The following is an 18,160-nucleotide window of genomic DNA, read 5'->3' as shown; positions in this document are numbered from 1 at the left end:
AAAAGTATATAGTAAATTTATTTAATGCTTAAAAATGTTATTTAAATTTTTTTTCTTTTCAGTAATGCACATTATTTTAATTCAAGGGACATCAAAAGTGTAAGTTTTTTGAAAATGAATTTTAATAAAGATAGTAAAAAATAATTACACAATTTGGAACCATCAAAATACGGAAGATCTTTAAAACCTAATTAGAATTTCGAGAATATATATATGACATGATATACAACAATAATTTTTAGTAAATCAGAATTTTTTGAGATATATTTCCTCCTGCTGATCAATATTAATGAAATATGAAACTTATTACCGATATTGTTCCTTAATATTTCAATAGTATGCCATTCTTAAAAGCGGTTGTATTTATTAATGGTATAATTTTAATTTACAGGAAGAAATTTTAAAAAAAATAAAAGCGGTTGTATTTATTAATGGTATAATTTTAATTTACAGGAAGAAATTTAAAAAAAAATATATTAATCATTTTTTTTAAATAAAATTTAAAATTTTTTTAATCTAATGATTTTAGAAATTTTTTATTGGTATTTTTCTGTTTTAAATGGGGGTTTTTTTAAAAAAAAAACAAAAGTAAAACTAAAAATGTCATGATTACACAAAAGCCTCACCCATAATATATCCGCCAAATTAACTTAATAATTTATGGTAATTTGTTATTATTTTTATGGAACTGGGAAAATAATAAATTAATCTTCATCAGAAGCATTGCTCAAACTGAGATTTCTGACGCATTTCAGACTATAACTTTCTGAATATCCTTGAACTTTCATAAAATAGACGACATGAATAATTGGCGAATTCCTTCTGTCTTTGTCTCCTATGAGTGTTTTTAAAAAAATCTGCAACGTGCGTTCGATTATATCATAATTTACTTAATTTGTTTGGTTATCTTAATCTTTAAAAATTTCTGTAAGAATATCTCAATCTGTTCATGTCTCGACACTGATGAAGGTACTTGATACCAGCAATTTTTATTTTTATTTTATTTTACTTGAAGAATTATATTGATACTTAAATCCTTGTTCTCATATTTTTTCTATCTATAGGATGTTCCAAAACTCAACCGTCTAATTCAAAGTGGTGATAAAAGGCATCATGAGGATAAGCATTTATTTAAAACATGGAGTCTCAAATTATACAGTGAAATTGAAAATCTCACGCTGGCTCTAAATCTAGAAAGGACTCTGAATTTAGATTAAACACTTCTTTAAATTAAACATTTAAATTAAACAACGTTTTTTCTTTAAAATGTTGATGTCTTCACATCATAGATTATTCTTTTCGGGTGAGTAATCACTTCGATGTAACATACCCAAGGAAGTGTCGCGTTCTCAATCCGTGTGACGTTTTTACATGGGGTATTCTTAATCCACTAGTTTATGCGACGCCTGTGGACCCAATGGACGATTTTATAGCCTCTGTACCTGTACTGTCCCCTCTGTAGCCAGAAGATTCTCGGAGACCTCAAAAATATACTTAGGAACTTCGAATGCGTCGTGGAATTATTTTTACGTCGTTGTAGATAGTGAAATAGCATCAAAAGGTGCAACTTCAATCACTTTTTTTTGTGGTAAACAAAATTTTAGTATCTTTTGTACAGTTGTTTTCTAACATGATATTGAGACATCGATTTTCACGTTCTCAACGTGGTTTCTAACCCTATGTTCAAAGGAAAGTTTTCACCGACTTGATACCTTTTATCAGTCAACTCAGATTATCAGTCAAATTTTTTAATATTGAGAACATTAGGGAAATAAGCTAATCTCGCAGTTTGTTTAATTTTTCTATTTGTTAACCATTGAAACTTCTAATGTCTTATTATCTCTGACATCCCCATTACTTCTTTACTTTTAAATATAATTTAATAAAAGCAAAAATTTATATTATATGCTATTTTAATATTTTTTTTTATGTTTGAAATATAAAAAAAGCAATAAAAACTAAATTTAATTCTTGAAACAGTTATTTTATTCATGCAAACTTTAAAGATTTTATTAAAAAATATTTCCCTTTGAACGCAAAATACTCTCTNCTGAACAGTGTGGCAACTATACTTTATCCTACTAGGTCTCATGTCTCGCTTAATGTTATGCTACATTGCAATTTGTGATCCGTCCTTAGCAATTGTCCAGCAGTGTATAATTTTATAAAAGCAAAAATTTATCTTATATGCTATTTTAATATTTTTTTGTTTATGTTTGAAATATAAAAAAAGCAATAAAAACTAAATTTAATTCTTGAAACAGTTCATTTTATTCATGCAAACTTTAAAGATTTTACTAAAAAATATTTCCCTTTGAACGCAAAATACTCTCTCTGAACACGTAATTGAAAAGTAAAGAGTATCTTTGTTTAGTGAATGAAAAATTTCAACTATACTGACAATATGTAAATGGTAAATTTAGCTTTCATAAGATTTCGTATCAGCTTAAATGTCTGGAAAGACAAAAGTACAACAAATATTAATTATAACCCTTAAGTTACTTTGATTAACAACCTAATTACTAACAAGAAGGCATAAATTATTTCCATAATTATTTTTATTACATTTTCGATTGAATGAAGATATTTTCTCACAAACATAAATTTTATGAATTCAGATACATAAATTAGTTTATTAATTTAACTAAAGATTTATTAAAGACTAACAAGTTTGCATAAAATAGATATTTTAGTTTGAATAAAGATATTTCTTCACAAAGCAAATTACTTCTTCCCAACTAATACCTCTTAATGAATTTATTAATTTATTTATTTAATCTGCTAATTTAAAATCGATACTTAAGATGCCATTTTATTTTTCAATTGCTAGTATGTTCACATCATACTTTGAGAAATTTTTCTGACATGTTGCTTTTTTTCACATACAAATCAAATTCAGTTACAAAATGGATTTAATTATTTTCAAAATTATTTGCTTAAATATTTGATATTTTACAAGAAAAAATCTCTGGATTTAATTAATTTATTTACCTTAAAGTTTGTTTAAAAATATTTCGTAAGATATTTTAAGACATTTTTTCAAATTATTCTTAGTATAATATAATTATAAATAATAATGATAATTATTATAATATTATAAATAATATATGAATAACTATTAAAAAGTTTTATAATATTTTTATGAAAAAAAATAACTGCCAGTCAACTTTTAGAAGACTTAGATCGTGTCAAACCTTTATATCGTTCCAATTAGCTACAACTTTATATTAATGACTAGTTGAACCATATTATCATGCACATTCCTTTTTCTTAAACACTATAACATGTTGCTATGGATCAACTTCAATGGAATCATGGTTCAATTTTAATGCCTAAATAAGGTTCCAGAAAATTCGCATGGTATTATGGTATCAAGTTTTTGATGGTTCATTGTTGAACCAAATTTTTAAGAGAATTCTGTTCAGTACAACTTGATTTTTATTTATCAAATTACCTCTTTAAAGCAAGTTCAATACGATAATTTCGTAATTTGAACTACTTGAGGTTGCACTGTAAAAAATTCTTTGCGCAGTTACCCTCATTTTTGCTGTTGAGGTAAACAAAAATTTTTTGCATCGCATTTAGTTACATTTTTTTGTACTATTTCACTGTTATAGTCTTATTTATTTCTTCAATTTTCGTTTGCGTGTTTACTGACAGCACATATTTCCATGAGCATTATAATCAAATTAAGGGGAGTCTCAGTAGGACGTATACCAATAATACTAAAACTAATCTTTTCCTTAACCTTTTTCTCAGCATATAAAAAAGATATTGCTTTAGTTAATTTTTAAAAAAAAATTTATGCAAACATGTTCACACTGTGATAACTGTAACTACATATTTTTGGCAGAATTTTTTTAAAAAAATTATGAACTGAGAGCTTTTTATTTTTTTAAAGGTATCATAATTTTTATGAAAAATCTTTCGTAACTCAAAAGGTATTACTGTTAACGTTAAAGCATTATCACAGCATACAACTGATATAGTCTCAAATATTCCCAAAAATTTTCAAAGAGATATAATAAGCAGTTTTTTTTGGAAAAAATACATCGATGGAGGTCAGTTTTTAGCATTATTCATATATGCCCTACCGGCTCTCCTTAATAACTTCATTGGAAAAAACATTTCGATTAAAAAACAAGTTCATGTTCAGCAATATATCAGCACTAATTCTTTTAAACACTTGTTCTTTTGTTTTTATATAATTTCTTTCATGATTACTACAGTTCTGTATTAATGTGTATTTACTTTACCTGAATACCGAATTTTGTGGCAACTATTCACTCCGTTTTCAAATTGTAACAAGTTTTTGTGAAGAAAAAATAAAAAAAAAGTATTATAGGATAAACTAACCAGTGAAGGAACACTTAAGCTTCGCTTGCATTTTAATAAATCATATTAATTTCAAAATTCGTAATTTTAGTTAAATGACAGTGTCAACATATTTGTTACTAATTGCAAATTATGTAAAATTTTTTAGAGAACTTACATAATATTGTTTTAGAGTTTTGGAGGTTCAAATAACAAGTAAAAAGAAGACCAAGTGAAGGAACAGCTCTTACCAGTGAAGGAACACTTAATTTTGGTTATTTTTTAATGCTCTTTATGAATTTATAAGCCATGTATATATTTAAAAACAATCTTATTCTTGAAATTATAATATATAAGTACTTGGAAAATTTAAACTTTTTTTTTGTAACCAGGAATTGAAAATTAAAGTGTCAACATATTAACACATACTGTTCAGTCTCTGGGAAATCTATGCCCAGTAAAGGAACATGCCTGCTCCCTCACTGGTTGGAAGTTGCTTTTCGTATTTTTAACATACTTTTGATGCGGAACATCACTAAAGGTACAGGAAAATTAAAGTTTATCTTTTATTTTCATTAACTTAGAAAGAAAACCAGTAAAGGAACACTTGTTCCCTCACTGGTTTTTCATCGTTTTGTGATCCAGTGAATAAACACCCACTTATCTCAGTACTTTATTATGCTATGATGATTAAAAAAAAAACGTAACTTCAATAACTATATTTTGAATTCGCTTTTTCACAGTGAGAAAAATAAAACTATTACATGCAATTAATTCCACTTCAAACATATAAATACAAACACTCACCTTATAATTTCTTCAAGGAAACAAGGTGTTGCAGGATAATAACAAATTCAAAAATTTCTCCAGAGAAATCTATTTGGCCGGGTAATTCAAAGCATTGCTCGATGACTTCCTATTGTTTGGCAGTAAGCTATTGTTACCAATCAATCTAAAGAAAAACTTTCAAATTCATATTCTTAATCAATCTATATGAAACGTTCCTTCACTGGTTGGTTTACCCTACCCTTTGACCTCATTAATAGCATGTGTTGATTTAATAGTAAGCTGTATAGAAGATTCAAAATGGCAGGTATAAGATCAACAAAAGTCACATTCTTTTGAAGTGCGTGGTAGGATTTTTAAAAATAGGGGAAGAAATTTTGGTTTGCAAGAAATAGATAGCTTAGCAAATAAGGACCCGCACATTGCTTTACAGAAATAAGGGGTAAAAATATAAATAAGGAAATCATGCTCGATTTTTGCTTTTCTATATTGATACCAGAAGTAAATAAAAAATATTTCCGTTTTAAATATTTTTCGGATGATATTGTTCATTTTACCTGCAAAAAATTTTTATTTGTTGTAATGGTGGAAGCCTAGTTATTTTTAATTCATTATGAAGACACAGTCTTTCTATCTTTAATAATAGGATTTTAAAGGTGACTAGGAAGTTTCTGTAACGTTATAACGAACTTCTCGTAATATGTCATACTTTTTATATTAAACTTCTGCTGCTGTACTAAATAACTTATTACTAGAACCCGGATTTCGATAACTTAAAAAATCGCTAAAAATACAAAAATGACGCATTAAGTAAAAATTATTAAAGTAAAACAATGCGAAAAAATTAATGAAACTTAAATTATCAAAAATTGTCTGAATCAATTGCTAGAAAACCTACTGTGTTTGCTGTATTTAAAAAGTTCACCTAAGTAAGTCATGGACTAATGTCTTTCTTATTAAATCTGCTTTCATTCATGTCAAAATATATGTAAAGCAATGTAATGCATGTTATACGTTTATTAAAGTTTGAAATAAATGTTATACCCTAAAATAACAAAAAAAATTTATTGACTCATGAACATTTTCTTTTTGTCTCGCATTTACTTTAATACAAATAACCACAAAACAGAAAAAAAAATGAAGAAAGAATACCTCAAAACCTTAAAAAAAATTTTTAAAAAATGCAAAAAAACACCCCAAAATTAGAGAAAATGATGTAAAAATCTATGAAAAAAAAATCCTAAAATAGGAAAAATGACCAAAAATGGGAAAACATGCAAATGTCATCAGAATTTGGGCTTTACTTAAAATTAAGAACAGTTGAGGTTTCTTTTACGTTTTCCGAAAATCGGCTACAAATTAATGTCTTGGCATATGCCTAATGTTTGATTTGTACAACCATTTGCAAAAAAAGAACAAAAAATAAGGTTTGATTTATTTAAATTTGGGAAATAATACTCCCTAATGGGGGTCAAGTAGAGAAGCCAACACTAGGCAGTTGTATTCTCTAGTGCGTTATGCGTTTGTTATTAGAATATTTCTCATCGAGTTCATTTCTAGTTATAAAATGTCCCTCAGTGGACTAATCGTTAAGACACGGTTCCTAGCAGAGCACCGAAGTCAAGCATCACTTACTATGGTCAGTGTGAGGGTGGGTGACCACTTGGATCAGCCTGCGTAGGGACTAAGGGTGTGCGGTATTAAGTAACCATCGCCAATAGCCCATTGTGTAGCTGTAGTGCGGCGTAAATGAACAACAACAACAATCTAGTTATAAATACGGAATTTATAAGTTCAGTTATTTATAAGAACAGAAATTCAAGTCTAAGGCCAATTCTTTTCAAGAAAATTTTGAAAATTTCACCTACCTTAACAAAATGAGAAAAGATCTTAAAAATCATATTAATTTTAGTCAAAAAGCTAAATGGTTTTCACTATAAAACAATATTAAACCAAAAATTTTTTACATAACATCTAGAACACAAACTGCCCCATAAAGGGTTAAAAAAATATAAAAGTCCATATTTTTTGCTCTCATTGTTGCTCTAAAATTATTAGTCAAAGTTTTTTTTTTAAATTGACAAATGACACATTACTTAATATCTGTAAAATGATTAAAATATTTTATAAATTTGTAATTGCGGTAAATAAGCCGGTAAGATGAACTTCCGGTAAAATCTATTGTCTGTTTAAAAAAAACGAATCAAATTCAAATTTTATCTGTCATTGGTTCAATGTCGAAAACTTTTCTTTTATCAATAGATGTTTTTAAGTATATGTTGCATTTTTTTAATGCTCTAAACGCAATCTTTGAGTAATTTTTATCAGCTTCAATAAAAAGTTAAACTAACTTATCTTTTTTTTTGATAAACCCACGGCACTAAGTCACTTTCATTTTAGTGATTCGAAATGACGTTTTGATAAGAAAAAAGATTCGATTTTTTTACTGAGAATGATTACGCAATAGCAATGTAAAAGACTAATTCAATTTGTTGAAAATAAAAATAAAATAAGCAGCAAAATATTTCAACATTAATTTGAAATTTTCTTATACTTTCAGACCTTGATTATAGAACGCATGAATTTTTCATCTGCGGAAAAAACATGATTTCATAATAATATGTTTACCGAAAACTGAGGTTTTAAGCTTAACTTATGTATTTGATAGGCAGGTGGTTACTTTATTTACACCGCATTAGAGCTGAACAATGGGCTATTGGCGACAGTCTGGGAAATATCCCTCAGGATGATTCGAAGACATACCATCACAATTTTGATCCTCTGCAGAGGGAATATCTCCTCTTTGGTAACGTGATGACCTGCACCTGAAGTTGAGCACTTTACGATAGAACAGTTTAAAGAGGACGGAACCCTCGTTCCCTACACTGTCAGATCAAAGTAGTCCCCCACCGGCTTACTGACAGCAACCAATGATGCTTTACTTCGGTGTTTTACTGGGTTCTACTGTCACGGTCAGTTAGCTGCCGGGCACTTAAATATTTTGACCTTCAGTGACTCTTTAGACTCATTTTCTTCAAAATAATTACACATTATACAGCTATCTAACGCATATTTTAGCTCTGATGAAAATTAAATTTGAAATTTCTCTTTCTTTTGTACATATTTAATAGCTTTTTATTTTTAAGGACATGCATATGAACGTATATAAATCAAAGGGGAAAACTCGAACCCGCTTACTGCAGGCTTCAGAATATTAGGGGGGGAGGTGAAAATGGTCCCCAGACATCGACAAACTCCTTTCTTACTGCGAATATTTTCTTTTATGAAAGATAGGAATTTCTATTTCTAGATCTTAAAGAGTTTTAAATTAATTATAATACTAATTTCTTTTAAATTTACGTTGATTACGTGAGATATGTTTCAAAATTCAAGCCTTACATTCATAAGTCAAATTTTGCCAATCCCTTGCCAAATGAAAAGATCGTATAAAGAACAAAATTAATCTCCATACATTCCAGAACATGAGCTTGATCTGCTTATCGAATCTCAAGTATAGCTTAAGTACTCAATACAAAGAATAGAAACCCTTTTCAAATCGCACAACTTAGAGAAAGACTGCATAAAGATACATACGAGATTTTGTTCGAAATTTTTGGTGGAACGATGATACCTCTAGATCAGAGAAGCCCTATGGCTTTGATTATTCAGCTATTTTCTGGCGTGATTGTTTCGGTGGTGGTAACTTGCTTCCGCAATATCTCTCAGGAATAAGCAGTAGCAAGTTTGAGTCACACTTGAATGATTCTCATTTCTCTGTTTTGGTGTCTGTTTTCATTTATATTATTTTTCAATAACTAAACGAGGGTATGCTTATTTATTTCACTCTTATATTATTATACTTCACTCAATAGGTTCAAAGTTATTATGTAGTTAGTTCGATTTTCAATGTAGCCCCAAATACTTTTTTCTTTTTAATAATTTGTAATAACTTCTGTCCTTTGTACTGTATGCCTCTTAAATTGATACGGATTTCTAAGAATTTATTTGGATATTATATTGAACTTAATGTATATATGCAATGAATAAATTGACTTAGGAAGGGTTGGGCAAAATAACAAATTCAGGATACCCGAGAGGGTCATATTCCAGAGTCACTAAAGAACGTCAGCTCGGTGACAAAGAATGTTACAGGTTCGAGTACAGATTAATTTGGGACTGGAGTTTTCTTGATGCTTATGTTGTAGTTATCGACAGCTAGTTATAGTTAATTTACGTCGCACTAGAGCAGCACAATGGGCTATTAGCGACGGCCTGGGAAACATCCCTGTGGATGATCCGAAGACAAGCCATCACAATTTTGATCCTCTACAGAGGGGATGGCACCCCCGCTTCGGTAGCCCAACGACCTGGATTCGAAGCCGAGCACTTTATGGTAGAACTACGGTCAGTGTGCTGGTGGGTGACCACCTGGATCTGTCTACGTAGGTACAGAGGGTGTGCGGTATTGGTCCTCGTTAAACTGTGCTACCGTAAAGTGCTCGACTTCGCGCGCAGGTCGTCGGGCTACCGAAGCGGGGGTGCCATCCCCTCCGCAAAGGATCAAAATTGTGATGGCACGTTTTCGGATCATTTTCCGGGATGTTTCCCAGACCGTCGCCAATAGCCCATTGTGCAGCTCTAGTGCGACGTAAATTAACAACAACAACAACATATGGTAGAACAGTTAGGACCAATACAGACTGATCCAAGTGGTCACCCTCCCGCCCACTGTCCGCAGCCAGTGATACTTGACTTCAGTGATCTGCTGGGAACCGTGTCTTAACTATCAGTAAACCGCCGACCAGGTGGTCGAGTGGTTAGCGTGCCTGACTGTGGAGCCGATGGTTGCGGGTTCGAATCTCGCCCCGGTCATGATCCGCCCTATAAACGGGTTTGTGATTGTATGACGTGGGAGAGGCTACTCCACTTAGCCATAGGTGCTCACTGAGTAATGATAAGAGAGTAGCAATTCTGGCATTTCTGAGGCCAATGGGGAATAGAACCAAGTGCCCGCCATTAAAAAAAAAAAAAAAAAAAAGAAAAACATTAGTAAACTGCGGTACGTAGTTATTGACGGAGAGAGATTGTTGATACATGCTCCGAATTCATTAAGAAATTTGGAGCTTCATATATAGATAATACTTGAAATAGACTTCATTTATAGTAAATCTACTTGAGTGATAACTTGGCTTTTAAAAGAGATTAAATAACTGATAACTAAAACTAATAAAGAATATCACAAAAAGAGAATAAAATGTGCAAACCAAATTGCTGAAGTATCTAACCTGCTGCTTCAATTTTTCAGAAGATAATTCATAGGATAATTTTTATTGAAGACGGACCAACTTAAAGACATGTTTGGTGTAACAAAATCTTAAAATCAACTTTTAACATAATAATGAGAAAAAATATATCATCAATTTAAGCCTATTACAGCAATATTTTTCACGAAACAATTGTTCAAAATTGTTCGAAACAATTGTTCTTTGTAAATAAATAGAAATTTAACACCACAGTTTTTTTTAATTCTTTTTCATTTTCTTATAACGTGTAATTATTTTATATGATATAGAAGTTAATATTTTTCTTACGTAAATGAATTTTCCAGATTGCATACATGCATTCAAGAATCCCTCCAGTTTATACATATGTTCATGATTTCGTTAAATTTATACTTTAGTTCTTTAATGGAGTTAGCGTATTTAAATGTTTATAAGTGTATAAAAGTTCTTCAAAAAGTGCGCCTAAGTCAATTAAATGTATAAACATATAAGTTCTTTAAATGTGTATATAAATTCCTAAAATATATGCCTTAGTCCTTTAAATTCATAAACATATATATTTACTTTATTAATTTATATTTTTAATTAATTATTATTCATTAATGTACGCTTAAAATCGGCAAAGCAAACATATATTGTATACATAAAAATATTTTTTTCTCTCGAATAAAGTTATCCCAACTAAAGAGTAAAAATAGAATTTTTCTTACTATAAATAACACATTTCTGAATGAACAACTTTTCACACAATAACCATTCTTACATCATTTATCCATCATTCACGAGCAAGTCCTCAATCGAGAATAGTAGTACGGCGAGATTTCCAAGTAGTTGGCGCGTCATTGGCGGTGTGATGGCGACTGTGGGAACCTCCCGTCATTTGCTTCTCCGCATCACTCGACAAACGGTGAGTGGAAACTCGTAATCGAGACGCAAGTGATGACAAAGCTCAACATCAAAATCAGCTGGATCGAAAGGAGTTGTGCGCGAAAGTTTGGCTGAATAAAAATTCTTTTTTCAACTTGACCTGAAACCATGGATTAGGCGTGGAAGTTTGGAGCCGCGTGGTTTATGTCATATGGGAATAATTGGAATAATTTTCGCAGACGGATTATTTGGATTACATCTTGCATGTGCTGTTCTTTTTTGCAATATGGAATAATGTGCTTTTGTGCTGGCATATGTCAAGTGTAATGGGGGATCCGAAGACAGTCTTGGAAGGAAGTGTGAAGTACAGGGATAAGAAAAAGGTAATTCTTTTAAGTCTTTTTGCACCTGTTCGTAAGAAAAGTTAGTAATTATTCTTTAAGGTGCAGGGTATATTTTTTGCATTTGAAATTTTATTTATTTTTAATTTAAAATTATTGAAAAGATATTAAATTTAATAAAAATCTCAACTTGAAATCAAAATTTTAATTGCACATTTTAAGTAATTTAAAATGTGTTTTTTCAAGTTTTTAAAAAAAACTTTTTTTTAAAATAAAAGCTGATTTTTTAATTAAACGAAATGTGCAGCTGTCAACAGCAGCAAATAATAGGCAAAAGCAAATTATAATATTGAATGCATTAAAAATAAAAGTTATGAATAGATATGTTTGGCATGGTTTACATTTAAGAATTGAAATATAGAAAAATACTATTGAAATAAATTCAAATATACATCGAAAAATTACAGTTCAAAGTTAATAATATACAGTTATGTAAGGCAGAGAGTTATTAAATTATGAAATGTAAGATATATTTGAAACATAAATTGTTATAAAAATCTGAATTAAATTTTAAGCAAAATATTATGATCACATTGCAATTTCATCAAACATACGCATAAAAGTTTCGATAGATTCATATGAAGAAACTGCAATATTTCTGCACACCAAAATTAGACAATTTGTGCAAATATTCTGCTCAATTATTGGTGTGACGTCAAAATTGTTCAATATTAAACAGATTTAATTTCATTAAATATAATAGATAAACGAACAATATATTTTTAAACTATTTTATTAAACTATCTGCTGCAAAGTTCTGAAACTTTTTTGCAAATAAATTTTATAGGAAAAGGAACTAAAAACGTCTTATATTTTAAAAGTTAGTTTATTTTAATTTGAAATTGAAATCATGAAAAATGTTTCTGATTTTTATTCAAAAAATACGCGACTAATTTTTATAAATGCATTAGTTTGAATGCAAGTATTAAATAGAAAATCTTACTAATGTGCAACATAGTGATGGGAAAAAAACTTTTTCTCGAATCTATTTAATTGTATATATTGTAACTTAAAAGCTATTTTTCGTTAAATTCAACAGCATATATCAACATAAACTATGAATACCGTTTTTAGACAGTTTTAGTTTCATATGATATTTAGTATGCAGTGTTTGAAAAATTATTTCCAAGAAGTCTGACTTCAGAAAGAAAGAGATGTAAAATTAGAAACAGAATATTACTTCAGTACAAGAAAGTAATATTCTGTATTAAAGTAATGAATGAAGTTTAGGAATATGCTTGGTACATAATTAATTTTTTACCAACTTAAATTTTTTTTTATTTTTTGTAACAAGCATTGCAGTAAAAACAGTGTTTTCGAAACAATTTTTACATTTAAATTACATATAAAATTATCTTATTTTAGTTATTGCAAATTATAACATTTCTTAAAAATAATAAAATTAGAATTAGCACATTTATATTTGACTTAATTCAAAAACATTAAACCTCAAAATGTAAACATTTAAGTTTTATAATATAATTCAGCAATATTTCATAAATTTGTGGTATGTCATGCAATTAGTGAAAAAAAATATTCACGCTTTTTAATTTGGCATTAACTAAAAAACGTGACAAAATGTCCGACAATCATGGTGGCTTCAAGTAGTGGCAAAATCACTTGTGATCTATCCTCCTTAAATACTTAAAACACCATCAAGAGCTTACAGAACGCATTTGGCTCAACTTTAGAAACCATGGATTTCAGGGAACTACAAATAATGCGAAATTACAGGAGTTAGATGTGTTGTGTAAAAAATAACGTATGATACATTTATAATTGAAAAATAAGATTTGTTCTGTAAATATTGCTGATTGCAATATGCGTAATAGTTTTAAATAAATATTTAAATTTCATTCATTCTTGCTAACTCAGTCGTGGAATAATTTATTTAATTCAGTCTTGGAATGACACTTACAATATGCTTTAAATTAGTTTAAAATTTCTAAACTACTGTATCACTATTTATCCATTCTCAATAGGCCTTTTTTCACATTTGGTGCAGAAAAAAGGAAAATAAAAATACTATGTTTTAACTTTAAAATGTTTGTTGCGTATAGTAATTTGCATTTTTCTTTATTATACTAACTGTTAAGTAGAAAGAGGTTTGAGTAATCAGTTTTCAATGTAATTTAATATTTAAAAATCAAAAACTAGGAGATTGTATCATATCATTAACCATAGAATTTTTTGATTTCAACTTTATAAAACAAAATTTTTAGAATTATTTTACTTCGTTAAAAAATGCTTTTCATTAAATATACAAAATAAACTGTTCAGTGTCAGATAAAATATTTATTATTTATAATGGTAATTTTTCAATTAAGGTTCACTTTGAAAAATACGATCGCAAACTATTCAGTGAAAAATACAAACCTTATTTGAATGTATCTAATAAAATGCTTTGTAAAAATAAGAATTTTTTTTTTCAATTTAAAATCAGTTGTAATTCCATTCATAATTTCAAATCCCAATAACTTTCAATTTGAAAGAAACATTTCTCCCAGAAATGGAGCCCTTCCTGTAAATAAGTTTTGTAACTTTGAGTTTAAGTTCAGAACTTGTAACAGCATGATAAATTTAAAAAAATATATCCTACCTAATCAAGATTGTATTTTATAATATAGCAAATATTTCTTAATTTCCAATCATGTCACTTTACAATTTTGGCTAAACAAAACTAATGTCCAACAATATTTTATTAAAAAAAGTAATGTTGCAAAAAGTGAAGTAAAATATATCTTACATTTCTGTAAGTAAAAAAACAAGATTTATAAGCAGCACTAAAAAGAAATTCATATAATAGATAAACAAAAAATAAATAATAAAAAGAGGGGAAAAGCTAAGCATTTCACGGGTATACCATACATCTTTAAAGGCAACTTGTGAAACAATAGTGGAAGCCTTCTTTGGCGGCCCAAACTGCTGTAAAGGCCGTATTTTGTAGATGTCAGCAGAAAATGGGTCGTAAAGCAAGCCTTACGAAGGGTGAAATAAAGTTTGACGGCCCTATACGTTACCTGGAAGCAACTCTTACGCGATTTCTGAAACTACTTTCCACCCGCTCTCTCTCAAGTTGGCGAGCATCTTATTGATCACGAAGGAGGAAAAAAAGGTGTTTCAAACATGATATTGACCACTCACACCATTCCAATAGACTTCTTTTCAATAGGGATAGTCTCTTTCTTTTTTTTCTTCTCAGGAAACTGCTTAATGTTTACACTTCCTTTTTTTTCGAGGTTTGTTTCTGAATATTGATGCCTCTTATTTTATTTAAAAAAATAAAGAATGTGGTTAAATAAGTTGGAAGAATATAAACATTTCTTTACGCTACTTTAGATTAATGCTAAGTATGTTTGGTTTATTTATTATCTGGCATTTTCTAATAAGATTATTCTTTTCTAAATAAGGAGATGTAAATTGTTAAAGTGCATTATTTCAGTGAAATGGAATTCTGAGTTAACGAGCACTCGGTAAATTTACATGTTATATGTGTCGCTCGTTGTAAAAGTGCATTATCTCCATGTAAAAAAATTTTTAAACAATGTGCTCTTTGCAAATCTGTATGTATATGGGTCTCTTATTGTAAAAGTGCATTATTATGTAAAGGAATTTTTAATTAAGAAGCTTTTTTCAAATTTATATGTATAAGAAATACAAGTACTCAGTATGGTACTTTCTGTGGAACTTTAACGCAATTATTGAAGTTGTTTCACGTTATAATAGATATGATGAAAAGTGACGTATGCAAAATAAACATATTTTAAAAGTTATGCAAAATGAACATATTTAGAATAAACATTGTTCAACTCAATGTCCAACTCCGTAGCCTAGTAATTTTAAATCCAATCTGCAAGACAAGGGAACTCCTGGATTAAGTTCTGGGAAAAATTTTCCCTTCGTGGAGGATTTTTTGATGAAACTAACCTTCATTTGCGTCACATGGACAGGAAAATCTTGAAAGCCTCCCACGGTTAGTCTGACAGCACGAAGACTATAACCCATTATCCGTGTACCACTGACGATATTTTACGTTAGTACTGTAGTCGGTGCGAGCCAGTTGTAGATTCGTTACGATCCGTACCCGGTTCAATTCATTGGCAATTGAGCAATTGAATCGATTTAGAAAAGTTACATGACCTAAAAATTTAAAATGATATAGGATTTGAAATATGTCCTACATGTACTAACCACATACTGCCGAACTCTCTTATTACTAGCCGGGATTTAACAAAATACTTGGTATCACGAGAAAGTTTTTAATAAGTTGGTATTGGTTAAATTCCAGTTATTAAGAGCATATCTCTGATTTAAGAGAGAAATTTTTCGTTAGCGCCTTCGAAATTATATTAATGAAAACGAACCGGTAAAAAAGTCAGCTATCGTAGAAATTTCATTCGCTTCATAAATTGGCAGTTCAGTTCATAATTTTTTTTCCATTAAATTCGAAAATTGTATGCCGATTGATAAGAGAAACATTAAGAAATTATGTATCACCAAAAAAACATGTTTCCTTTCAAACAATTTAGTGCATTTCATACCTACTGAGGCTTTTCTGTCTACATGCAGGTTTAGATCAAATATTTATAAAACGCTGAATGTGATGGGGAAGAAACAGTAAAAGTGACGTCCATAAATTAAAAATTTTATTCCTCGTGAAATTATGAAATTCCCGGCAATTTATATTTGTCAATGTCTCATTCAAATGAGTGTCTCAGTTTAAAAAAATAACCTGTTATAATTAATGTAAAAAATAATTGTGAGTACTTTAGGGGCTTTGCTTTTGATTATTTCGATCAACTTAGAATTAACTAGCGAAACATCTGTCCTTACATTCTCTACTAAATATGTTTGCAATTGTTGTCAAAATTGAGTGCTAAGAAGTGAAGTATTTGGAACCAAAAATCAATATTCAAGAAATTAAAAGGCCATCAAATTATGCTAATTTGTTTTTGTTTATACAACATGGAAAAACTATCTTTAAGAAGTTATGACTTCGTATGATGACTCTGCGAATATAATGCGATAAATTGGCATAATTTAGAAAAGATAAGACTAGAGGTAAGCGATATATTGTTATATAGCGATAATTTTCCATGTTCTTGATGTTCAAATTATGTGACTTGCGATAAATGTAAGCAAAACTGTCATGAATTATAATAGCGTAGCTAACTTTCTGGGAAACCTTTTTTTTTTTTGTTAACTTATCTTAATAAACACAGGTTCCACATCCACAATAGCTTTTATTCCATCATTTTCCTCATTCTCTTTCATTTTGCATTGTTTCTTTACGATTCATTTGATTGTGCCTTTTAAGTAATTATTTTAAATTACGTTTAGCACAGCATAGCCGCGTCTGACTCTAGCCTCAATTAATTATACATTCTATCGTAAAAACTTTTGGGAAAATAGGCATACGTTTATTGTCTTTCTTTATTGTATAGTTTGCATTCATAATTATCAAAAATAGACGCAATTTAACAAATTTTAGGTGTTTTTTCGTCATGTTATATATTCCAAAAATAAATCTTAAGTTGAAGTACGAAATAGTCCAATTTTCACACAACCAAGCAATTTCCTCAATACATTGACACTGAGTGTTTCTTTATTTTAATTATCATTGGCTTTACATTTAGATTTATTATTAGGAGCACACATCGCTCATGGGCTACAATAGTGGCACAATTCAAAAAACACGAGTTTTGGACTAAGAACAGGAGTAAATAGGAAAATACACATTCTTTCAACGACAATACTTGTACAACTCGTAATTCAACTTGAAGGTAATTTTCGTTTAAGCAAACGAAAGTATTTCTTATGTATTTTGCTTAGCAATGAAAACTTTAAGTCCACTTATCTCAAAACTTGATTTTTTGAGTTGTGCCGCTATTGAAGCCCATGAGCAACATGTCAAAACCGCATTTATGAACATAATGAACACGTGATTTTATATAGCTTTTAAATACTATTTTCGTGACTACCAAGCTGTCAACAGCGCAGATTTTTCCAATGCATACTAATAAAAAGTGGCATAAACATCGGGATTATTGTAATTATTAAAATATAAATAATTGGGTACTTGCAACTCCAGAAGTAGTGAAGCTTTCTATAAAATATTTTTCAAAAAGTGTTGTAATTTGCAACTCTGTAATTGTGATTACTTTAAAGATTTTTAATTTTCTTTTCCCTTTTTGCAGTGGAAATCCAGGTGGGCTGTTGTTAGCAAGCTGTCACCAGTGGCAGGTTAGTCAACTTTCACGTATTGATCTAATATTAAATTCAGAATATATTAGCGTATTTCTTTACTTCTGAAAAATGTTTTTTAGCACGCAATATTTGATATAATATTAGTATATCTAAACATAATAATCATTTAAAACAGGTATGTAACACGCATATTTCAATGAGTTTATATTTTTATGCTTTTAACAAAATTTCAGCATTTTGTTTTCAAAACACGATAGTCAGTGTGTTTATTGAATGTAAGAAGCTATAACTTTTAATCTAATT

At 29.4% G+C, this 18,160-nt stretch overlaps 1 protein-coding gene across 1 annotated transcript in view; it reads left to right on the top strand.

The window, feature by feature from the left end:
* Nucleotides 1–11,162: 11,162 nt before the first annotated feature.
* The window catches only part of LOC139425167 (serine-rich adhesin for platelets-like), a gene marked incomplete in the record, with an annotated part of 134,658 nt that continues 127,660 nt past the window's right edge, over nt 11,163–18,160 (top strand). The window contains 2 exon segments of the mRNA XM_071178880.1: nt 11,163–11,632; nt 17,848–17,893. Of these exon segments, the coding sequence (XP_071034981.1) occupies nt 11,564–11,632; nt 17,848–17,893 (115 nt within the window).

This window comes from Parasteatoda tepidariorum, chromosome 3, assembly GCF_043381705.1.
Source record: "Parasteatoda tepidariorum isolate YZ-2023 chromosome 3, CAS_Ptep_4.0, whole genome shotgun sequence".
In the NCBI taxonomy this organism is placed as follows: Eukaryota; Metazoa; Arthropoda; class Arachnida; order Araneae; family Theridiidae; genus Parasteatoda; species Parasteatoda tepidariorum.
The sequence above is the reverse complement of the archived record's forward strand: the minus strand, read 5'-3'. Positions and strand labels throughout refer to the sequence as shown.